The following is a 25,609-nucleotide window of genomic DNA, read 5'->3' on the forward strand; positions in this document are numbered from 1 at the left end:
AACTAGACCAGCTATAGACTACTGTGCCAATTCATCCACCCTGCCATAGCAAACCCATCTGTTAAACCAGACAAGCTTCGAGATCTTTCTATTGCTGTTGATTGATGGACAGTCAGCGCACGCGTGCGCGCACACACACACACACAAACACACACACACACACACACACACACACACACACACTCATAAACAGGTCTGATGGCAGACAGCAGAACTGGGCTCATATAACAGGGATCAAGTATCATGTCTCTGTTGTATTAAGGCATGACCGTAAAGATGCTAGCTTGTTGTGTCCCGGCTTTAGTCAACACTGCTCCTACGTGTTGCTTTGCTGGAAGTTTCTCGACATGTTTGTGAGGAGGAGAGCAAGTTGTGTGACTATGTGCTTATTTCTTATGCGACTTTGGAATTAAGTATGCTAACTATACATTTAATAAAGGGGCCTGACTGAGTTAAAAACTGTGTTGTGTTGGTGTGGTCGATAACAGAATCATTGTGGGTAGGAAAATGTTTGCGACCCACAGCCGCACGCTCTCTTTACTGATTTATGGTGACAGAGGCCAGGGTACACACATAGGCTGTCTTCATCTGACTAGGATGCACGCACGCACTCACGCATGCCTTAAGGTTAAGGGTTGCCTGGCCGATGTGTTCGAGGCAGGACTTTTATTTTGAGGGCATGCCGGACTTTTATTTTGATGGCACTGAGAACGGCACTAGCATCTGAGCACACAGTGCTCACATTCTATCTCTTGTTTAGTGTCGTTGTTAACAGTTCTGTCTAATATGGATCGAAGTCTGTCTAATAATCAGACAGACAGTGAATTGAATGATTTAAACTTTAAACTCATGATTTCAAATTATGCTGCCCTTTATGTATTTTCCCACTGTCATATTCATGCAATTTTCTCTGTGTGCTGTATGTGAAATGATTGTTACCCTTGCTTTATTTGAAAAATATGATTCCCAGTGCACACAAACTTCCAGGAATACTTAGTGCCCTGTTGGTTACAGTGTTTACTTCCTTTTTAACTATATTCTTATTAAATATTTATTTGTGAAAAATACTTAAGTCATCTAAAGTATGTTTACTTTACACATTTATTTTTTTAAATCCATCTTAAAATTATTTAAAATTACTTTAATATTAATAATAAAGAAATATATATCGGCTTTATATCAGCTCTCGGCCCACCTGCTTTCCAAGATATCGGCACCGACTGTCAAAAAACCAATATCGGTCGACCACTATCAATAATGTATAAAAAATTTTTTCCAAATGTTTTTACTTTATGAGGTAAGGTATATGCTAATGTAAGGTATTTTAAATACTGTCTTTATGTTGTTTCCACATTAATTCAAAATATTCAATGTGAAAATCTATAAAAATTTTAATGCTAGGTGTGATTAATCTTGATTAAATATAGAAATTTAATTGGACAATATAATATATGATTTTAGTATCTCCCATTTACAGTTATTGGCCATACAATGGAAATAAATATTAGTATCGACCATGCCAAACTGAAAGTTGAGTCTCAAGTGCTTTAAAGCAACACTATGTAATAGGGCTGCAACAAACGATTATTTTGATGATCGATTAATCTAACGATTATTGGGTCGATTAATCATCTAATCATCAATTATTTTGCTGATTGATCAGTAGAATTTATTGATAAGCTTTTGCAATTAGTTATATTGAGCTATACATATTCTAATAAATAAAGGTAATCACTTCAGCTTTTGAAAGTCATATTATGTAATTAGTTATACAATTAATTTATACAAATAAATATATTTGGCACACAAAATGAGATGGCAGAGAAACTCTCTTATTCAACCATTTAATCGTTTAATTACTTTAAATATATTTTTGTGGGTCATATGGATAAGAAACAAAATAAAGGTTAAGTGATAAGACATTTTATTTTTTGGATAATCTAATATTCACAACAAAATTTCTCTTAAAATACCCTATAGGTTTATGATAATCAAAACGGTCCTGAGCTGGATCAAGCTTTGATCTCTACAAACCAAACTATACCTTTAATAAAAGGTGTTTTTTCCCCCCACTAATAAAAAGACTTTATCATTAACTAGATCCACACCGGAGAGCTGCTTTATAACAAAAAATCAAGTTGTAATTCTAACTGAAAGCGACAATGACTCTGGTTTATCATGTTTAACAATAATGTAAACCTGCTTGATTTAAGGCTAAAGTACTAAATAAATAAACGTGACCAGACTGTACCCTACTGGAGTACTGAACTACAGAGCTCGTGCAAACATCCACATCTTTTTAATCAGATGCGTTTTAAACGGCTGCCTTCTCACTGCTGTCAGTTTTTTGATGTGCTTATTTTGTTATTGAGAGAAAAATGCGCAGCAAATATTAACAATCATCCAAACGCAGATCAGCACCCTCGCATTCTGCTGCGTTTGCTCTGAAGCGCTGTCTTCTCGTGAATTTCATCGGGAGAGCTGAATTACGGTCTCGCACTACAGCGCCACACTGGTCAAACCACGTTATTGCAGGCTCTTACATTAGATCATATGACTTTAACGACTACTCGACAAGAAAAATATTTGTCAACATTTTTTTTATTGTCGACGTTGTCGATAATTTAAACTAATCGTTTCAGCCCTACTATGTAACTTTTTCTGGGTTCAGAATTTGTAAAATGTATATAATGAGTGAGTACATCATGAATTAATCTTATAAATCGCCTTTTTGTCTTATCTCGAACCACTATGGTACACTTCTAGTAAGTGCTTATATTCAGACTATTGTAGCCTGTTCGGATTGTCACCGCTGTGGAGTAACACATACCTGCATGAATCACCATAGACAGAAAGAGAGAAGTAGCTCAGGTTCGAATTTTCTTCCAAAAGTTACAGAGTGTTGCATGCTTTAAGTACGAAGTACTATTTGTGTGCTGCATGTGAGAGACCATCAAAAAAAGTTGTCGCTAAAATCAGTCACATGAGGTTTTCGGTCAGTTTTGATGCTACTTTTGAAGTTAATTTACTCTGGTTTTGGAACAGCGCTATTGTCTATACACATGAATGCTTGCAAGAAAGAAGCATTGTAGAGCTTTACTCACATGAACTCAAAAAAGGTTACTCTGATGTCACTTCAAAGAAGAGAAGGAAGTTTACCTGAAAATAGGTGTGTGTCCTTGTTTGGGTTTGTTCCATGTGAAATGAGATGGGACAGAAAGAAACTGCTCTCCAGATCCATCCTTCTTTAATCCGTGCATGGCTTCTTCAGCAGGTGAGTCAAGCAAAGGAGATACACTCCCAGAGTCATCCATGCCCAGGTCACTCTTTCCTGACTGGAGTGCTCCTGAACAGTCCTGGGATGTCTTTCTTGTCTTAGAGGGGATGTCAGCCTCAGAGGGACAACACTGGAAAGAGGACACTCCCATAGACGGGCTTCCTATCCATGAGTCTTCGGTCACGCTGCCCCTGGGCGAGGGGCCAGGCGTGGCAGTTGGGGAGTGATGGGGTGATAAAGAGCCCAAATAACATATATCAGCGCTGGAGTGGCGTCTCTTTCCGCAGGGCGATGTAGGACGTGAAGAGGGCCGTGAGGGTGAGCGAGGGCTTAGCCAGTTCTCATCTGTGATGCTGGTACGGGGTGAGTGGCAAGGCGACTGGCGGGGCGAGAGAGAATGGCCATGCGAATGAGAAAGGGAGTGAGTGAAGGCCGTGTGATGGTGATGATGCTGCTGTTGCCACACTTCCTCCTGTGGTCCAGTCTGTGGAGAACAGCCGGGCGAGGTGAGTGGCGAGCTCAGCGTGAAACGCGCTGCTGCTTCATTTAGCTCTGAATCTACATCATCATATACATGCGAGATGGATTCGCAGGACGATGCGTCTGAGAACCAGCTACGAGAGGAAAGGCTGCTACATGGGCTAGGGCTCAGGGATGAATCACGATACAAGTGATCTAGAGGCAGGTAGAGGTGGTCTCGAGACAGAGGTCTGTCGTGGTAGTCTCCATCTTGACCATTTGCTCTCATCCCATCCTCGTTGGTCTCCATCTCCTGCTGGCAGCTTGGGGAGATGGAAGTAATCTGGATGCTGGGACATTCAAAGGCCTTTGGTGGGCCGTTCCCTCCTCTGCCCACTCCTGTAGGTGTGTATTTAGAGTCATGGAGCTCATAGCAGGACTCATAGGCCTTGTGGTGGGCCTGCAGGGACGGGGAGGTGGCTGGGGGTGGGCCTCCATGCCGCTGGAGACTGTGCGATTGGTTCACCACTGAATGAGGTTGCCCCACATTGAGGATGTAAAATGATGTGTTTTCATCCGTTTCTAGATCTAAAAAAACAAACAAACAAACCACAAAAACATGGATGAAACAGACAGAACAATGAGGTAAAAAATAGGCAGTTATACAGTGTAGTAAGTGGAGATCTGAAATTCAATACATTAAATAAGAGCAATATTTTTAATTGATAGTTTTATTCTTTCCTTAGATAAATATTTTGCAGCAGTGTCATTAATCACTTTGCACACTTTTATGAGACATTAATATGTAAAATGAACAACAACAACAACAAAAAGCATTCTGGAAAACCATATTCTACATAGCGCCTCAAAAACTAGAACTACGATTAGTAAAAAACACAGACAGGAGAGGTGCATAAAATAAATCACTTATAGAAACGGTACAACATTTACCAAAGTTCACAGTGTAATTGCTCGTATAACTAACACATAAATAAATACTGTTTATTGAGGCACTTCAAGGTCTCTGTCTGCTGATAAGAGGGATGAAAGAGAACAGGCTATTTTCTCTCCTCTCTCTCTCCTTTATTGGACTGCTGTTCTGATAGCCTTGAAAAGGAAAGACTCGGGCTAGCTGCAAACAAGCCAATGGGGACTTTGCAGAAGCTACAACACTAGCAACAGGTTAACAATAAGAGCATTATAGCACAAACAATACTGATATCACAGTATCAGCACAAGGGGACAGTAGGGTAGGGGTGAGAAGCAAAGAGAGAGATTAAGAGTGAGAGAGCAAGATCCAGAGTCAGATCCATTTAAAAGAGATATTATGAGACAGAGAGCCGGTGGGTTAGTCAATAGAGAGAATTTCGGCTGGGGCAAAGGATGGGCTCAAACCCAGAGAGGAATAACCCATGCAAGTCATCTATCTCGGCGTGCACAATAAAACACATGGGAAACAAACTCACATAGGCGCATGCTTTAGCCTGTCACCACATAGAAACCGACCCTATTAATAATGCCAGCTCGCACACACATAGATGGCTATTATGCGCTAATACTGTACAGACACACACCCACAGAGCATATTGTGCCTGTGGTCTATTGAAAGTTATTGATGAGCTTCCAGTGGCTGGGCAGAGGGAGTGTGACAGGGCCAGACAGCAGTGAGCAGCCAGTGAGATGTGTTTCAACAAGCTGCATACAGCCCTACTGAGTCAAAGATACAGTGTTGTGATTTCACAATGCAATGCAAGTCTTGTTGGATACCATCTTGATTCCCCACTGGTATGCTGCTTTGGATAAAATCATCAGTTAAACAAATGAATGTAAATGGAGTCATGACCTTTCTCTCACTTATTCTCCTTTGACTGACTCAACCAAGTGTTATTTTTATTTCTTTCAAATTCTCTCTCATTTATGTTTCTCTACCCCATTTCTTGACTCTCTTTTTTTTTACTCCTCTCTATTCCCCTCCCTCTGACTGATTTATTTATAGATGCTGTGTACTTCTGTCATAAGACATGCCCATTTGTGAAGACAGAGCCTGACAGAGAGGAATGGGGAGAAACCTATGTGTCACACAAGACTCAACATGTCAATCCAACTGTGTACTCTGACCCCAAGGGAAACAGCCCACTGGGAGTTTGCTTTATCAATCTGACACACACAATGCTGTGATATACTACAAAGATGCTGCAGTATACTAACTTGAAAATTTTACCTTAACAGAAAAATATAAAATCTATGAACCCTAGAGGCAATCAACAAAGCCTATTTTTTTTTTTCATGCTGAAATTCATTCATGAGGGAGAAGAGGCTTTGATTAATCCACCAAACGCTGGCTGCCAGTTCATTAGCACAGCGCCATGAATAAACACAATGATGGGAGATAAAATAAAGGAGAAAAAAACACTAAGAGAGAGATGGAGGGTGCTGTGAGCATTGGGAACAGTAGAAAAGCAGGCTGATACTTTTAGGGTATTATTCTAGGCATTTTGCCCAAGTGCCTGACAGGGATGGAAATTAATTTTTTTGTCCACCGGCCACTGTGGCTGGTGGATTTCAAAATCTACCAGCCACTCAATGTTTTTACCAGCCACTTTACAAATTAACTTTTTTTTGTCCACCGGCTGGGTGAAACAGTATTTTTATTTACCCGCCACGGTGGCCGGTAGGTGAAGCGAGTTTACCCGCCACAACACAAAATCATCCGCATTTGGCTGGTGGCGGGTGCTAATTTCCATCCCTGGTGCCTGAGTGCGTTTGACCCCCAAAGCTTGGTTCGTTTGACTAGTGCGAGTGCTCCGTGCTGTGCTTGGGTGCGGTTCGTTTAGCCGGCCCTGGCCCGGTTGAAAGAGGTGGGCCAGGGCATGGTTTGGTTGTGCTCTGGCGTGGTACGCATGCAGTGTGTGAGCGCTAACCACACTGGAGCATGGAACAGGTACTATATTGTGTGCGCTACTGTCATCATTACGACTGCAAACATATTCTATTACCACTACTACGTTACACTTTTCAAATAAATTATTCAATCAAATATATTTAGGTTTATAACGGCTCTGGTTCTTACCTTATTGATGAACAGTAAATGTAGTTTGCGAGTAAAGTTCTCGTAAAGCTGCAAATTAATTAATCAACCTCAGCAGTCTCCATAATAATTTTCTGACAATGCATGTCATGAATTATAAATTAATTATTCTTAATTATTCTGCAGAATATTAGCAAAAGTGGTTTTCTCCGTTATCATGACGTAAGCGTGCTCCGGCCCGGAAAGTATAGTGCAAGTGTGAGTACAGGCCAGCGGGGGAGTGGGGAGGAGGGATAATCGTGCTCCGGCTCGGTTCAAGGCAACCGTGACTAGTGTTAGTACACCCTTAAACTGGTTTAGGTTCAGGTTAGACATCTATAGAGCAAGACAAGACAATATCTTTATCATCTTTATATAAAATAATTTTTATTTGTTTGTAAGAAATTCAGTCACTAAATGCACTAATTTGGCCAGCGGCCTACCGGGAAAATTCCCAGTGCTCCAGATGGCCAGTCCGCCCCTGCAGCCCAGTCCTATTGTGACCAATAATATGGCAACTCTAATTTACCACTTAAACAGTGTGACAGTAGCTTGAGGTTTATAGAAACCTTTCATCTGTCTCCAAAGCCACTCAGAACGGTCTTACTGTTACTACTCTCCTGGGTCAGTAATAATCTATGATGAGGAAAGTACAACTGATCTTATGCAGTATGGAGAAAGGAGTCCCAGTGTCTGCTTGCTTATATCAGATGCTGTTCACATCAGACTGGCAATCTGGTTAAATAAAGAGCCCTAAGAAGCTTTGCTGTTCTTAAGCTAATAATAGTGGGAAATCGCTGTAGTGCACTGAGAAGTACTCAATGCCTTGCACAGTCTGTGACGCTACTAATACACAGGCTTTTGTCAGTAAAGTCACCCAGAGGTGAAACCAACGGTCCCTACCTGCTGCAGTGTGTCTGTGTGTCTGTGTGCATGTTGATGACATCAATATCAGATCAGGTGCTGTGGAGACAGTAAAGTACTGTGAGGGAAATCGTGTCAGAACGCAAACACACAAACAGTTTAATTGCTTTGACTCCTTGAATGCATACGACAGTAAGTAAAACTGATTAAAAAGAAAAAAAACCTCAAGCCCTTTCCTCCATTAGTAATTACGTCCACATAACTCAATTAAGCACAGATGAAGTATGGACCTCTACAAACAGCTGTGCCTGCTGTGAAGGCAGAACGGTACTTATCCTAATGCACCTGTCATGATGCGACTGTTTGAATTCGTCCACCACTTTTAATCAAAGATGGAGGCAGATGCTGTAATGATCTTTAAGGGACGCCTGGTCCATGTGGTAGATGAATCAACATCAAACTGCAATTATCTGTGCTGTGATTTCGACGTTGCAACAACATCAAGGTAATTTATTGGTTGAGGGATGTACTCACTTATAAAAACTCACATATATACTTAAGTTCCCCATATCAGTTTATTGAGAATCTACTGTAGGAAAACAGTCCATTTAAACATGCAAGCTTAATTTAAGAGCATCCTGCTTTCTTAGATTTTCCAGTCTTGCGTCTCATCATTTTCCTTCTTGCATGTTGTTTTGCCACCTTCTCCCCATTTTGGTGACGCTTAGTTAAAATCTTTTAACAACTCAAGAATTGGCCATCATGAAAATGTAAAAAAAGTGCAAGCACATCGTGACCTCGGTCTCTGACATGAAATTTCTTCATTTGGATTTGACCTGTTGTTCCAACAACCTGTGTGAACTCTGGGTTATAAAATGCATATACCTGCCTCAAAGAGGGTCAATTCCTGAATTGCTTACACAACATCCTGATCTGAGTGATTGTGTGGGCGTATCATCTGTAGTGATAGGTGTAACTTAATCCGGAGCTCCCTATGCAGAACACACTTGCATGTACAAAAGGGTTTTTTTTACAGATCAAACATCTAACTGTGTTTCTTGTCCAACTGGCATAAAAAAAATAAAACATTTATTAAAATCAAAAATTGAATAATGAAGACTTTAAATGAGCATCTTAACTGAACAAGCTCCCTCCTAACACTGCTTGTTTCTAAGAACTGTTGGCAGAGTGCCGTCACTTCTAAACACTGAGTCTCTGACGCAAGCCACACAGAGCAGCCCACACCTGTAGCACCAACATCTTTGTAGCCCACAAATGTAGCCGAATAAGAACACAAAGAGATGCACAGTGCGAGTGTGTGTGTGCATAACTGAATGCTTGTGGCCGTGCGTTTCTGCCTTTATCTAAGCTTGCATCCATAGTGTCGACATACGAGTCAATGTTGGATGTTCTCGGAGTTGAAAGAGAGCAGCTGGGATTCTGCGTTCACGCACAATGTTTTTATTTGCTAATTTTTATTAACTCAGTAGCATGACGGTAGCTTAGCAGCTTTCAAAATAGTTCAGCTTTTCCAGCAACAAGCTACTTTTTCTACAAGTAGCAGCATAGCAGGACAAAACATTACAATGCTGTTTTTGTGTCACACTGTTCCTGCAGCCTTGTGCTTGAGCTAGCTGAGACAATCAAACACACTTCACTCGAATGCAACTCTAGACTGTTTTTATGTGCTGGTTTGTTTGTGGAAATGCATTTACCAAATTTATATATTTCTTTAATCTGGTCAATCAAAATAATTAACAGATTAACTGATAACAAAAATCCCTTTTAGCTGAAGACCTACACTGGTTATGTGTAGAATGAGCCTGCTCTATAAATAGGTCCCATGTTCTCCAAAACTGATCTCTAGAGTAGCAAATGTTTTTTTTTGTTTTTTTTTTACACAATAAACCGTTGCTTTAGAAAGTGAAAAAAGATGACGAGTCATCCTTCCAAGAAGCATGTACACACTGCAGTTGTAACAGACCCATGACTGATGAATCACTCTACATGTTGCAAAAAATATAAATTCAAATCAGGTAAGGGAAACAGTTGTACGTTTTCGTAAAAAGTGAGATCATTAACAATCCTTGCAGAATACCTCTATAGAGATGAAATACAGGGAAAGTAAGTTCATTGTACACTGCACAGACAGCATAAGAACAAAAGCTTTAACATGATGTGTCATAAGATGGTATCTATGTTAAGGTTTCAAAAAGATAAATCATCGGAGATGAGGATGAACAAATACGTTTTCTGCCAAACAAGGCTTAGAAGGCTAATAAAGTCAGTTACTTGTGATATTAAGCAATTTCTTAATGAAATCTTTAGACTGTCTATTTTTTAATAATGTTAAATCTGAAGGCTGTCTATCTTTAATAATATTTGTTCTTCAAACCTGAATTCAGTCTTATAACAGAAAAAGAAAAAAAGTCGTATCTTTTCTTTCATGGAGATTATACTAAAGAAGCACCAGTTTCTTGGTTTTAGCAACATTCACCATTTCTCAGTCTCAATTAGCATTTTTTAGCATGCTTTTCCCCATGCAGGCGAGTCACTGCTGTGGCCCCAGTTCTGCAGCCAGTTACATCACCACCGAGCTGCGGATGTCCGCTGTGCTAGGTGATGGCAGACTAAGCCAACATGAACGTATGCTTGCTTTCTAAATAAAGCTCCCTAATTAAACCATCTCATGCTGTGATAACATTACAGGATAAACAAAGCTCAGCCGGCAGTGAGAACGCCTCAGGTTCATTTAGTCCCAACCTTGTCAATCACTGCTGAAATAGCTAATAAAAGTTAATTTCAGATCTTACACCTGGCCAAATGCAGTTCATATTACAGAGCAACTTACAAGTCCCAGAAACATAAAGAAAGGCCTCGTGCGTCTCCTTAGGAATCATAAATAGTGTTTTTTGCCTGTTCAAACTGTATATGAAAAAAAAGATCAAAGTGGCCAACAGAGCAAAAAAATTATCAAAAGACTTTGATTTTACATGTAGACACTAAAGGACAACCTTGGAATTATTAAATGACCACAAACCTGAACATTTAGATCATTATGTTAGTTTGTTCACTATTTGAAAAAAAGACGATAAAAAAGAAAAACTGAGAAATAGCACTGCAAAGAGGGACAACCAATTAAGTTAACTGATCTTACGTTCTTCACTACTACACTTAAGTTAGGTTTTTGTGGGTTAAATGAGATCTTTTAAGCAAAGGAAGAAATTTACTTGACTGAAAGCACAATTGCTGTTGTGAATCAAAATACACTCATCATCTTAGCCGCCAAAAGTCTCAGAGCCGCATCTGCGATACGCCACAACCATACACACATGCGCACACACAACCATCCAGCTGTCAGACACACTTTTAATTACACAATGGCCCAAGGGTAAATTGTGTAACAGTGCCTTAGGGACTAAAAGAAGGAGAAGGAAGAGAAGCGGTGACTCTGAAGAGTACTAGGGACCTTAGGTACAATGCAACAAACGAACGTGAGGACAGACTGGAAGATCAAATAATTTAAACTCAGAATCCGAATTTACAGATCATTGACTATAAATGTGTCTTCTGAATACTCAATAGATAAACAATACATAAAACACTTAAAACATGTCTAAGAATGTGACTTGTGTGAACACCTCCTAATTGAGAGCTACCTCAGACTGAAAATTATGTTGATGCAATTTAATATGAAAATGGTGGCGTAACCAAATGCAAAATTAAAAACGAGGCCTGCTTTTGACAAGCTTGTATAAATTGTTGATAAATTCTAATCAAATGTGAAACTGAAAAAATAAATAAAAAAAATACAATAAAGTCACAACATTATTGTGATTTAATGATGATTTAAGTAAAGATTTATTGAGAAAATAACCAAACACCAGCACAATACATTTATTTGGCATGTCTGACAAGGGAAATTGGATTATGTTTTTATTCCAGTAGTACTAATTATTGAATTTAGGGCTGAAACGATTCCTCGAGTAACTCGAGTAACTCGATTACAAAAAATGATCGAGGCAAATTCCTCTGCCTCGAAGCCTCTTTTCATTTATTTTAAATCACTCAACAGGTTCTTTCGCAATGATTTTTTTAAATGTGACACAACGCGTTTACGTCACCCACAAAGCGGAAGGAGACACAAGCGCTGCGTCCGAAATCGCATACTGCAAGGAGTCAGCAGTGTTTTGATTTGAGGGCACGGGCAAACGTAAAGAGAACGTCGTGACATGTGTCCATTACAAGATAGAGCTGGCATACCACAACTAGGGCCCTATGATTTCCGCGAATCGCGGAATCCAGTCATAAAAACGGAATTTACAGTTTAACGTGGAATGGCACAGAATTTGCCAAATTTTGAATGAATTAATCAAAAATAGGTCATTGCACTTACATCAAATCACGATATGGACTAATATCTTTAAATATTAAGCCGGAACAGTCTATTTAAATATGAATCCTGCATGTTCTGCATGTCTCTGTTAATGAATGGAGCAGAAGCGCGTCTTCCTTTAAGCACACACCGAAGCGCTGACGCTCACGGTGATTTCAGCGTCTGCTGTCTCACTAAATAAGGACGTGAACACATGAACAACATCTCCAGAACTGCTCTGACAGTCACTTCATGAGCATCTGACCGTTTGATTTGAGTAAAACTAGCGTCATATCACATCATAGACGGTAGTATCACATACACAGAACTGTAAAGGTACGTCAACCCGTCAAAATAAAAGTGTGGTTTAAAGACAAGTTTTTGCCAGATATGTTCAGCAGAATGTACATAGCCTACTTCAAAAAAAAAAAAAAAAAAAAAAAAAAAAAAAAAAAAAAAAAAAACACCTTTTTTAAAGGTTTAATCACACACCATTTCTTCCATGTTTTATTTTTTATAGTAAATCCCCTTTACCAAATATTTAAGTTTGCTTAATTTTCAATAATTAAAAGATAAATTAAATTAATGTTTTATGTGTTTAATGTGCATCTCAGAAAATGCTTTATTTAAAACCCCAACTGAATGGCACTTAAATGCACTTAATTCATCTGTCAACTTTATTGTCATTGTTCACAGTACAAGCACAGACAGAGAAACAATGGGTAATAATTAAATGTTTATTTTTGATGTATGCATTGCATTCTATGCATTTAAAAAATACAAATTTTCGAAAAAAGGAAACTTAGTTGTTCATTTTAAGAGACCCAGGAGTCTTATTTTCTCTTGCATAATTAATATTGCTCTTTAATTAAGCAAAAACACATTTTATCCGATTACTAGGGCTGTGACGGTGGCTGATTTTTACCACCGCGGTAGTCATGGACCAACAACCGCCGGTGGCGCGGTGTTTGAAAAAAAAAAAAAAAAATATATATATATATAATTTTTTTTTTTTTTTTTTTTTTTAAACACATATTATATATATATATATATATATATATATATATATATATATATAAAATGTAGGCTACTGACACAGAGTTCATATGTCCTGTATAGACACTAGGCAGACTAAACCTGTCGCAACGCGGTTGTGTTGCGTCCGGTTTACTTTTCCGCCACCAAGCAAGCTCAATAACTTAGGCCGGCGACACACTGGATGCGTGGCGCAAGCGTCTCAGCTGCGTGGCGTGTCCGTTTTTAATTCGGCTCCCATGTTAACAGGTTAGAGCTTGCAGACTGCCTGCGTGAGACGCGCGTCTCAGACGCGGCTCAAGCCGCGCGGAAAACGTGTGCATGCTAGAAATAGAACCAACGCCTATCTTTCACGGGACACGCGCGCGTGTTGGAAGCGTTTACAGGCAAAATATAATAGGAAAATATGTTTATATGTCATTTTGTACACAAAAACATTAATTCATGACATTTTGATGTTTGAAAGTCTATAGGTTGACATAAATTCAGATATAAATGTAATTAAAAAAATAAATAAATAATTATAGATTTTCAAATATTGCACCTGTCAAACATAGTATATTTTGCCGTCAAAACTGTTGACGGTGTCCTTTATCAGTAGGCGTAGTTGTAGGTGTGTAAAAAAAAGTTGATATTGTTGTCATGAAGACAAGATCCTGGTCTGTCGGCGGCCTCCCTCTATGTCACCTACAGCAGCAGCAGCGCGCCGCATCAAGCACGCTTCTGGTGTGTAAAGACACAGAAAACGCCACGCTCCTGGGACGCAGCAGACATGCCACGCTCACGCCACGCAGCCAGTGTGTCACCGGCCTAACTCTTCATCTGAACGCGCTCTTTTTGAAATAGGAATCGTTGCCATATTTCTTGTTCCCATCGTTTATTCATCGCTGTCTCGTTTGTATTTGGCCAGTTTGGAGAAAGCCTCACCAAACCTGACCAGCCAGCATTTGCGATCACGAGAACTTGTGCAAACGCCGATGGGTGACATGAATGCAGATGACTCCAGATCGGTGATGCGGTATTTGCTTTCCCAACAAGATCCATCACCCAACACTAAATTAATTTGTTGAATGCATAAACTGTATTTTCCTGTGCTCAAATCTGCATATCTAAAGGAATGTTTGAGGTAATTTGTTAATTACCATAGACATAGAATTTGCAACTATTACAGTTATTACACTTATATAAAAAACTTTGTATTATGCTTGCTATAGAGTTTGTGACGTCGCGTGCACTACCGCCGGTGGCAGTAGACAACCGCGGTAGCAACCGACCACCGCGGTGACACGGTTGTTACGGCAACCGTCACAGCCCTACCGATTACTCGATTAATCGATGGAATTTTTGGTAGAATACTCGATTACTAAAATATTCGATAGCTACAGCCCTAATTGAATTAACAGCTCTTAACAAAATGACATTCCTTGGTCCTTGGCAGTGTTTGACAGAGGGGCATAAAAAATTTCATAATTTCATGTTTCTGTATTTTATTACATGCAATTTTCAAAATTGTAAACGTAATAATTTAATAAAAAAAAACAATATGCAATTTCACAAAATAGAAAGAAAAATAAAATGATTTTAGTCTATACAAATCATTTTCATCTATCGGCCCAACCCTATTATAACATTCACTTTTTTAAATATAGCATTCATTTAAAATATTAATCTTTTGTAACAATTTCAAAGCCTTTACTATCACTTTTAAGCAAATTAATGCATCCATGTTAAATAAAAGTATTTATTTAAAAAAGAATTAAATAAAAAAAACTGACCCCAAAGACAGTTGTGACCTTCAACAATAAATCATTGTTAAAATTATTATAATTATTAATTATGATTTTTTTGTAAATTAAACACACGAGCCACCTTATTTATTTATGCTTAAACAAACAAACAAACAAACAAAAAAAAACTAAAGGACATTGCCAAAGGTGCCCCGTTCCAAATCTAATTAAATTAATTAAATCAAAATCTAAACCCTCACGGTCTGTGTCCACACGTCCGTGATGCCGCTTTGACTGTTGGGTAGAAGTCTGCCATGGAGCTCGACTCAAGTGCGGGTTCAGCAGAAGTGCGCATCAAGGGCTTCTGAAAGCTAATATGACGAATGGGACATCCTGTTGTATCGTGGCCTTAACAGACACACGGCAGCCTTTTAAATCTGCAAGAGCACAAGTGCGCATAAAGTGTGCCATTTGGGACAGGGCCTATGACACATCCTATTTGAAATGTAAAATCAGCTAGCACCGGTGTCTGATCCGAGACGCTCCCATCTCTCTACCTCTTACTAATACCAAACTCTGAGACTTCAGAAACTTAATTAGCATCCTATGAATGTTGCTGGTTTCAGTTTCACTAAATTTAAACTAGACAAATGCCACACATATCTGCTCATGCCTCGCCCCAGTAAACATGCCCCTCACTCCCACCACATTACAGACCCTCTCTCACAGTGTACAGAACAAGAAAACACACTCAATGAGTCAGGCGATTCACTGGTACACACAGTCCTCTTGCTGAAGCTAAGCTAACAATTAAATGGGACCAAACAAAGCTCCAGAAACGACTTGTGGGACACAAGTTTGTAATGTTAATTGCCCTGACCATTAGTGTCAAGTGCCCTGAATGCATGTAAAGCTGATTCACTCTCATGTATTACAACACCGCATCTGGCAGAAAATCAACATGAGGCTCGCCAAAATAAGAACAGCAGAGCCACATGAACGTAACCACCACAGACAGACAATGATCAGTACCCTGCTGTAGTGTTAGTAATACATGCCTTTGCATTTACAGAGGAAAAGAGATAGTGGAGGAACCATTTTAGATCATATTTCAACCCTCTATGCACACCTTGGCAATATAATCCCCATTGGCTAGTACATTTTGCTCGCCAGACTGATATACTATTTTACACACACACACACACACACACACACACACACACACCATTGCATATCCGCTTAAGATTTTGTTGGTCATTCAGGGTTTCTGTAAAAAAAAAAAAAAAAAAAAAAAAAATATTATAATATTATTAAAAGATAATACTATAACTTATTCTACTACTATATTAACACTATAAAACTCACTAAGGATTAATGAGTTGCTGGGTTCATGAAAATTAATCAAGCTGTCAGCGTTCACTCGAACGATTTGCTGAAATCAAATCAGGAATGGTAACAGATTAGTGCCAGCCAATGAAATTGCGTTCACGCATTAGTTCTGCCCACGACCAAATAAACCAGCATATCTTCTGCTTGTTCTTAAAAGCTGAATTTTGACGGGAAAATACAACAAAGAATATCGTTTACATGTAGCGCATCAACAAAACGACACCTTCACATTAGAGTTTACGTTATATCAAATACAGGTGCACTAGTGTTGTCAAAAAACCTGGTACTTCGGTACCAAGTCGGTACTAAAAAAATGAAAATGTCACTGTACCAGTTTTCTTATGCCGCGTTTCTACTAGGGATGTGCACGGATAGTCGAACATTCGAATATTCGTTCTGCTCTAATTATTCGATAAATAAAAATGATATTCGAATTTCCCAAAAAAAAGAAAAAAAAAAAAGTTCACAATAAAACCTAATTTGGTCACTTTCTGTGATTCTCCACGGCATATTTGAAGGTGTATGCAAGCAAAAAATAATTAATGAATGATTAAGGGGCCATTCACATATTGCGCCTAATAAGGAGTGGAAAAGGCTGTGCGCGCCGCTTTCTCCTTTCCAAAGCGCTCGGGCAGAAGCGCTCCTGAGGCGACGTGTTCTCTCCATGAAGACGCGGAAATTTCAGCAAAGGATAAATGGATTTGCAGCACAAAAAAAATCGCTTTCAGTAGCTCTGCTACTAAATTTATTTCAAAATGGCAATCCATATACAGCTATGATCAGCTGTTCCTTCATCTTGGCTGAGCTTTCAACGTTGTTACAGGAAAGGATGAAGCTGAATGTTTAGTTCTTGTCACATGACCCGCGGTTTGCTTGCGGCATTCTGAAAAGTTGAGATGTTTATGCGGACGATGCTATGCGGACGCACCTGGAAATAACGGGACTGCGTCGCACCGCGTGCGCATCGCGACCGTGTCGCTTCCATTATGAGCGCGCATACATTGGAAATAACGAACTTGAGCATGCAAAAGACGCGATATGTGAACGCCCCCCTAAGAGCTGCGGCCTTCTACAGTTTTTCAAATATGCCGTGGAGAATCACAGAAAGTGATCCAAGAACATTGTTGCAGCATCTCTGAAGCAACGAATAAACACCGCTAACTTGGAGAATGCAGTGAAAACTCTTCTCGCGTCTGCCCTAGACCCTCGGCACAAACATCTCAGGTTTCTCGATGAAAACATGAGAGAAGTAAGAAAAACAAAAAACTTTTTTGAACATTATCGGATGATTTCCCTTGATGCGAGTGGTGCGGATGCAGCCGCCGTCACCAACGATGAAGAAGATGCAATGCCCACTCGTCGGAAAAGGCAGAGCCAGTTCTCCAGCGATGATTACAGAGAGTCCAGCCGAGACGAGTGGAAACAGTTCTTGCTGGAGCCATGTATTCCACCAGATGAGGATCCCATTCAGTGGTGAAACGAAAACACGAAGCGCTTCACAAAACGTATTCGCTTAGCACACCGTTATTTGTGAGTCCCGCCAACGTCTGTGCCGTCAGAGCGTGTTTTCTCCGCGGCTGGCCTTATTATTAACAGACTAAGGAGCCGACTTTCCTCCGATCATGTTTACATGCCCGTATTTCTTAACTAGAACATTTGAAACAATAGAAAAAAAGCAAAAAAGATTTGCTGACAGTTTAAAAGTTAAGTGTAAGCTACATTCTGTACAATAGCCTAATTGCTGCAGGCTGCTTTACGTTTTTTCTTTGTTCAATTTTTTTTTTTGCTTTTAATCTGTACTTTTGTTTGTTTGCACGCATTGTTAAAGGTTTTCAGCTACAAAACACGATGTGTAATGTTCAAGCTTATTGTAAGCTTGTTCAAAATGACGAAAACAAATGTTGCTGAAAAATAACGTCTGACTCATTAAACTTAATTTAAATAAACGAATATTCGAATATTCGTTTTTGTGAGCTCAAATATTCGAATGTGATATTTGTGGAAAACGCCCACCCCTAGTTTCCACCTAAATTACCCGGAACATTTGTACCAGGAACTTTTTTCCCCAGGAACTTTTTTTCCCCCCAGACCTGTTGCTTTCTGTGTTTCCACCACGGTGTAAAGTACCGGGAAGATTAGGCTAATAGACTGGTGACGTAGGTCTGCGCGCGTTTCTCAATACAAAGTACGCTGATTTTGGACATGCATCCTCGTTAGTTCAGACTTTGCGCATTCGACTCGTGAGTGTGATGTCCCCGACGACGCAAATCCGGTAAATCTGCAATCAGCAGCGTACTTGATAACTTCAGTCAGCTGACCATGGCTACTGCTATTTTCCTCACTGTACATTTACAATAAAACGAAATAGGATATCAAATACCACTGCCTCCTTTCGTTTTCATTTAAACATAATAACAGCTGCAGAAATGTACTTAGTTCAGGGATATGTGTATATATACAGCCATTACAATGAAACTAAATATTATATAAATTTGCCTTTATTTTCATTTTAACATATAGATAAATTGAATACAGACCAAAGACAACCTGTTAGATTTACCCAAAATGAATTATATCTTATCTTTAACCACTAAAGAGACATCAAAGCCAGCGGCACAAATCAGAAGGTCTAGCCGAGGTGAGGCTGCTCTCGGCGGATACATGAGGACTGAGCTCTCGCTGATCGCGTGGAGCTCACCGTCTCCGAGATTGACGAAAAACATTTTTAAATAGGCACTGTCTTTATAAATAAACCACAGATTTGAGTTTTAAACAACTACATTCTCGCCTGAAATACTTTTAAAATTACATTTCATGACACAATAACAGTAATATTTTGAAAATGTTGATCCGAATAAATGGGGGTTGAACTCAACCAATGCTGCGTGAACTCAACCAATCAGGATGTTTAGCACCCAAGTCCGGCCCCCGAAAGTTCCGGAACTTTGAAAAAGTACTACCTCGCCAGCAGGTAGGGCATTTTTTTACCCGGAACTTTATTTAGATCCTGGTTCCTGCGGTGGAAACACACTGAGTACCAGGCCAAAGTCCCTAGTTCCTGGGTAAAGTTCCTGCGGTGGAAACAGGGCATTTGAGTACCGGTGGTACCGAGGACCCAGTCAACCTGGTTCTTGACGCATACAGTGCTATGATTTCCGCGAAGCAGAAAACGCGGACGGAATCTCAAAATCCAGTCATGAAAATGAAACTTACATTTTAATATGCACAGTCACGGAATTTGTCAAAGTTAGCATAAATTAATCAAATCAAATCTCAATATGGACCAGTATCAGTAAATGTTAAGCCGCAAAAGTTGGTTGAAATATGAATCATGCATGTTCTGCACGTCTCTGTGTGAATGAATGAATGGCAGAGACGTGCGGGTTTGTTTACTACCATAGACTGAAGCGCGTGCCGCTTGCAGTAATTTCAGCATCTGCCATCTCAATAAGGACATAAATACATAAACAACATTACCAAAACTGTTCTGAGTCACTTCACAAGCATTTTACCATTTCATTTGAGTAAAACCAGTGTCGATTTAAAGGTATTCACGGTAACCCATCAAAATAAAAGTTCATTTTTACATAAAGGCATTGTGCTAGAAATATTAATATTATTTAGTAGAATGTATGTGATACTGCTACTACTGTTAATTTTTTTTTTTTTTTTTTAAGAAATAAATCACACAATATTCTTCCATGTTTTAATAGCAAATCCCCTTTATTTACCAAAAAATAAAATGTGTTTAAATTTCATTAATTAAAAGACAAATTAAATTTGGGTGAAACTTGTTTTTCATAATTATATTACTTGTAGAAAAACTTTAAACAAAAATGTAAATAAGTATACAGAAAGGCATTGGTTTTATTTTTAGTGATAAAAAGTTATTTTTTAATTTTTAATTTTTTTGATTAGCATATTTTTGTGTTTTGCTTTGGTACCGAAATTGGTACCGAGAACCATAGATTTTCACTGGTATCGGTAACGAATACTGGAATTTTAGTACCGTGACAACACTAAGGTACACTGTACAACCACTGAGATGAACTGCCTCATTTGTAATGGGTTTTATTGTTTTTGTCCTGTCACGTTTTGACTGGGACATGCCATCACAGTATGGTGAGGGGCATAACATTTCCGTCACACGCTTGAGGTATTCAGCCAATCACAACACACTGGACAGCTGGCCAATGAAAGCACACCTCGCTTTTCAGACTGATGAGCGGTGTAAAAATCGATGAGTTTCAGAAAGATGGGGCATAGAGGAAAAACAATTATGTACAGTATGTGGAAATGAATGTGTTTTTTTTAACCTTAAACTGCATAAACATTTCATTACACCAAATACACAAAATAATGTTCTTTTTAGCAACATCATATGACTCCTTTAATGGAGAGAGAAACTCCCAAGCATTCAGTGTATGAAAATATATCTATGCTAAACTTGTTATTAGCCTCTAACACAAACACACTAGCAAGTAAATTTAAGAATTTATTAGCAAATGGCTAACGATGGACATTTAGTGACCCAGAGTGAAGATTTGGACACATATGCAAGTGTTTTACTAGCAATATAGAGGGTTGTTTTGCTGGAATACAGCTAAAATAATAAATTGCAAATGAGAAGCACATTGGTCTATGGTAAGGCCTTGAGAGCCCATTTTAAGAACCTGGGCACAATCACATATGAATATGAACATATATATATACACTGCCATCCAAAAAAAAGTCACACACTAATATTTTGTTTGACTACCTTTAGCTTTGTTTACAGCACACATTTGAGTGGCATCATTTCGTTAAGCTTCTGCAATGTCACAACATTTATTCCCATTCAGTATTGCATAATTTTTTTGCCAAAATCTTGTATTGATGATGGGAGAGTTGGACCGCTGTGCAAAGTCTTCTCCAACACATCCCAAAGATTCTCAATGGGTTAAGGTCTGACTCTGGACTCTGTGGTGGCCAATCCACGAGTGAAAATGATGTCTCATGCTCCCTGAACCACTCTTTCACAATTTGAGCACAATGAATCCTGGCATTGTCATCTTGGAATATACCCGTGCCATTAGGGAAGAAAAAATCCATTGATGGAATAATCTGGCCATTCAGTATATTCAGGTAGTCAGCTGACCTCATTCTTTGGACACATAACATAATCACCCATGCAGTAATTGTCCAATGGAAGGATCTTATCTATTTGCTTAGTTAAATCCAGGTGGTGACTTTTTTTTTTGGACGGGCAGTGTATATATAAAAAGCTTTACAAAGCTTTCTGCAGAATATTCAATACTATAACTGTATTAGCACCCACTCCAATGGACAATAACGTTCTCTAAGTGGGCACAGCAGTTATGCTGTCTGCTGCTTTAAATGCTCTAGCTTGTTAAAGTAAGGAAAATTCTGATTGGCTGTCAATGTTTTTTTTTTTTTTCAGCTTGAAAAAAACATTCTGAAAGTGATTCCAATGACTTTGTTCCTCTGTGTCATTATGGACTTCCCTATTCTCACAGAATTAGTGATTATTAAAACTTTATAGATATAGCTTACTTATCACTACAGTTATCATCCTTGGTGTGAATAGCCCTTAAGACATAATAAGCCTACAAATGGCATAGTTCCCTCCTTCAGTACAAGTCTAAAGGCTTTAACATTTGCCAACATTTATCAGCTCAATAGTCTAGAAAAGTAATGGCACGCCACTTCTCAACAACAGAAAAAAAAGCTGCATTCATTTTTTCCACTTTAAACTGTTTTAATGCCGCGAGAGCTTTCCTGGTAATGTCCTACCACACTAGCGGCTTGCAGTTATAGTGTTGTGGTCTAAATAAAACTGCCTGGCTAATGGCTAAGCTACCCCCTATTACTCTTCCCTGACCAACAAGCGTCAAGGCTACACCTGAGTCTGCGGCCTCACCTGGGGACGTAGCACACAGCATTTGAACACTTCTCTGCTGCTCGGCACACACAGCGTGAGGCAGTGTGGGGCTGAAAGGTGCGGCGATTTGTCCAGTGGCACTTGCTGGCCAAGGGGGTTGTTCTCTTCTGACGGGACTAGCGAACCTGCAGTCTGCCCTTTGCCACTTTTGCTGTGGCTTAAAATAACCCACCCTGAGAGCGATGTAATTTCAGTCTTTCCCACGACCGAGACAGCCAGCCAGAGGAGCAGATGCATGCTAGCACAGATGCTAAACACTGCACGTCCTGCTTTTTTACAGACATTTAGCTACCCACTCATAAACAACCTCCAGACTGGTACTCGTGCCCTGCTGACCTGGTTTTTCAGAGCCTGAAGACCATAAGTAGATAGATGCAAAGGTTTGCCATAAAAACAACACCACCACACTTCTAGATGGAATATTAAGCCAACTGCTGATGAAAAAGATGAAGAGTCAGAAAAAGGAGAAGAGAAAGAATGAAGCCTCTTTCTTGTTTAGGAGGGTCTTGTGCCCCTCCCATTGAATTCCACTGCCATCTGAAGACCACATGCTGTGCCTGGGCACGACGCCAGAAAGACTTTACCCAGCTCTGGGAGAGCACCTTCTGCCCTTAATGCTGCCACCTCTTACAATGGAAGAGGCCACTTTTATGGTCTTTTAAAAATCAGGGAACAACACCTTCATTTTGAGAGCATGAAATACTAGTTTTGTCTTTGGGGGGAAAAAAATTATAAAACTTATAATAAATAATTATATTATAAATAATTATTAATAAATATATATATATATTTTTTTTAATACACTTATTTAACTTAAATGTTACTTAAATATTAAATATAAATTGTATGGTTTTACTAATGTTCTTTTTCTTTACTGAAAAATGTTAAATTGAAAGTTGACTCACGAGTGCATCTGGGGTGGGTCATCTAAGGTGATGATGGCCACCATGCAAATATTCACAGATTAACCAAATGAGCTGATCCTCCTGCATGATTTCACTTAGGCCAAAAATCATTGAGAACTAACAGAACTACAGCTTTTTTTTTTACATTTTTTTTATTTTTTATTATGCAATTATAAACATCAATGATGCCTAACAAGAACATGAACTATCATCCATTTTTGTATATTCTCAAAATACAGTAATACTTGGTCAAAAACTCACTTTGACTCAAACATCAGGAACAATTGTGACCCTGGAGCACAAAACCAGTCTTAAGTCACTCGAGTATATTTGTAGCAATAGCCAAAAATACATGTGTCAAATTATTGATTTTTCTTTCATGCCAAAAATCATTAGGATATTAAAGCCCCTGTTGCAGGTTAACCATCACTGTCAATTAATGGGTACATAAATCACTCAAGATATGTATATAATTTTTAAAATGTCTCAAAAATGGTCTTAAAGACCAGGTTTTTAAGTTGTTGTTTTTTTCACAATTCGGTGATGACGTCACATTGGGCAGAGGTGGAGGAAAGGTAGCCCCAGTCTAGTATTAGAACTATGGTGACTGACTGGGATGAGGAAGAGGTGGCAAGAGCCAACATGTATGATGGCCCGCAGCCATATAATTTCGAACCTGCCAGACGTGAGAGGGCAAATTAGGAATTGCCAAGAACTGATGGCCGTCAAAGCCAATTAAATGTATGGTCCGAGGAGAACGAGTGGAGAGTTGGTGACGTGTCCTGGTGAGTTGCTATCATTTAGCAATGCAGCATTGAGCACTGGAGCTAGTTTACGAGCAGCAGTGCACAATAACGACACTTTTTTTTTTTTTTTACTGTAATTGAATAGCATTTCTTTATATCTAGTGGCAGTGATCATGACGTTAGTTCAGATAAGTATCGGTAACCTTTGTCATAGTGTCGTAGAACTGGTAAACTTTGTCTTTGTCATCTAGAAGGCATCATGCTAGCTATATGGACATTTCTAAACGTTTATCTCTTTCTCCAATGAAAATGTTGTTGCAAACTTAGCCGCGTGTCTGTTGCTGTGTTTGGCAGGTGCTTGTGTGGGCGGTGCTGTCCCATGGAAACTGCGTTGGAAAGCTTGTGCTGTAGGGAAGGGAGTGCGTTTTGGTCGCTGTTGGTCGATATTTCTATCTGTCTATCTATATATCTAGTCTATCTATCTATATCTATATATTTATCTATTTATCTATAATCTGCGCTATCTGAATACTCTCGTCTACTACTCGTATCTCTAGTCACTCTCAATGCTCTCAAAGCGGGCTTTGATAAATTCTCTCCCCAAGGTGACGTTATGCAAAGCATTGTGGGGGAAAGGAGAATTGTTGCAAACCGCTGTAAGATAGTACCTACTTTTTCGTATTATATTCCATTTTGTGAACCCAACAACATAAAATACAATGGATAACAGTTTAAATGTTTATTACCTACAAGCAAATTGCACAAATTCGTTGAAAATTAACCCTGCAACACGGCCTTTAAGTAAAGATCATGTTCCATGAATATTCCTGATTAATGTTTTTTGGCACTTTCCACAGATAGGGTATAAAATAGGTCCTCAAACTCTTTTTTCACCACTCTTTGTAATTTCTGCAACGCTTAACAAAATCTGGGAACTGTGTTTGTCTAGCTGTCTGATTTATGTGATTATGTTTTATCAATAAAAATGACAAATACAGTATCAAAATTAAATAGATAATATAATACACAGTCTGTTAAATTAGAAAATAAAGTGGAAAAAGCGAAAGGGTAACAGGTTTGCACATGCAGTCTAAATAAAGCTAGGTCAGTTTATAGTTGCTTAATTTAGTATGATCAGTTTTCTTACAGTAACTTGAGTAACAGGGTTAAATGTTTGAGCCTGGCAAAAGAACTGCCGGTGTGATAATTGTAATAACTGCAATACATGCAACAACAAATCAGGTTTCTTACAGACTAGCACTGCGATGAGTGACTGACAGAGTGAGTGAGAGTGAGAACGTGAAAAACTGCCTCTAACGCTACACGCACCTCTTGATAGTCAACACTCCCATTAAAATCGAGTATATACTCAGAGTTGTATTCTCATCTTTGATGTTTTATTCATTTTACATCCGTTTGTAGTTTCTTTTTCCCCTGTCTCTAACTGAATTTTGTGAGAACTACTGTAATTACTCTCAAAAATGGGCATGACGCAATTCATAAACCTTTAATATATATACAGTATATTATTAAAACAAATCAGCACATCTGAATTACAGCTTGCCTGCATTTGAATGTGTAAAGTTATGAATACCTACACTGATCAACATTTCAGTGGCCATAATGTCATGCCTGGAGTTCTGAGAAAGCTCTCATTTAGTTTCATAAAAGTTTCAGAGTCACGTTTTTGGTAACAAAAATTTGTTAATAATAAAAACAAACCAGACCAGCCAAAACTAAAAGACTGAGTCATCAAATAGGACCTGATGATATTTTGACAGAAATTCCTAATCTAAATGGAATCGTTTAGGCTTTATTAACAAA

The 25,609-nt window shown here is 38.9% G+C and overlaps 1 protein-coding gene across 2 annotated transcripts in view; it reads right to left on the bottom strand.

Moving 5' to 3' along the window:
• LOC132106441 (nuclear factor of activated T-cells, cytoplasmic 3-like) overlaps positions 1-25,609 on the bottom strand; it is a 70,065-nt gene that overhangs the window by 40,012 nt on the left and 4,444 nt on the right. Inside the window, exons 2-3 of one of the 2 annotated variants that reach the window (XM_059512121.1) lie at positions 7,707-7,766; positions 3,160-4,324 (exon numbers count right to left, since the gene is read on the bottom strand). In XM_059512121.1, coding sequence (XP_059368104.1) covers positions 3,160-4,324; positions 7,707-7,766 — 1,225 coding nt within the window. The remainder of the gene's footprint in view (positions 1-3,159; positions 4,325-7,706; positions 7,767-25,609) is intronic. The other variant, XM_059512128.1, reaches the window with a different exon arrangement.

The sequence above is a fragment of the Carassius carassius genome, chromosome 2, assembly GCF_963082965.1.
Source record: "Carassius carassius chromosome 2, fCarCar2.1, whole genome shotgun sequence".
Classification (NCBI taxonomy): Eukaryota; Metazoa; Chordata; class Actinopteri; order Cypriniformes; family Cyprinidae; genus Carassius; species Carassius carassius.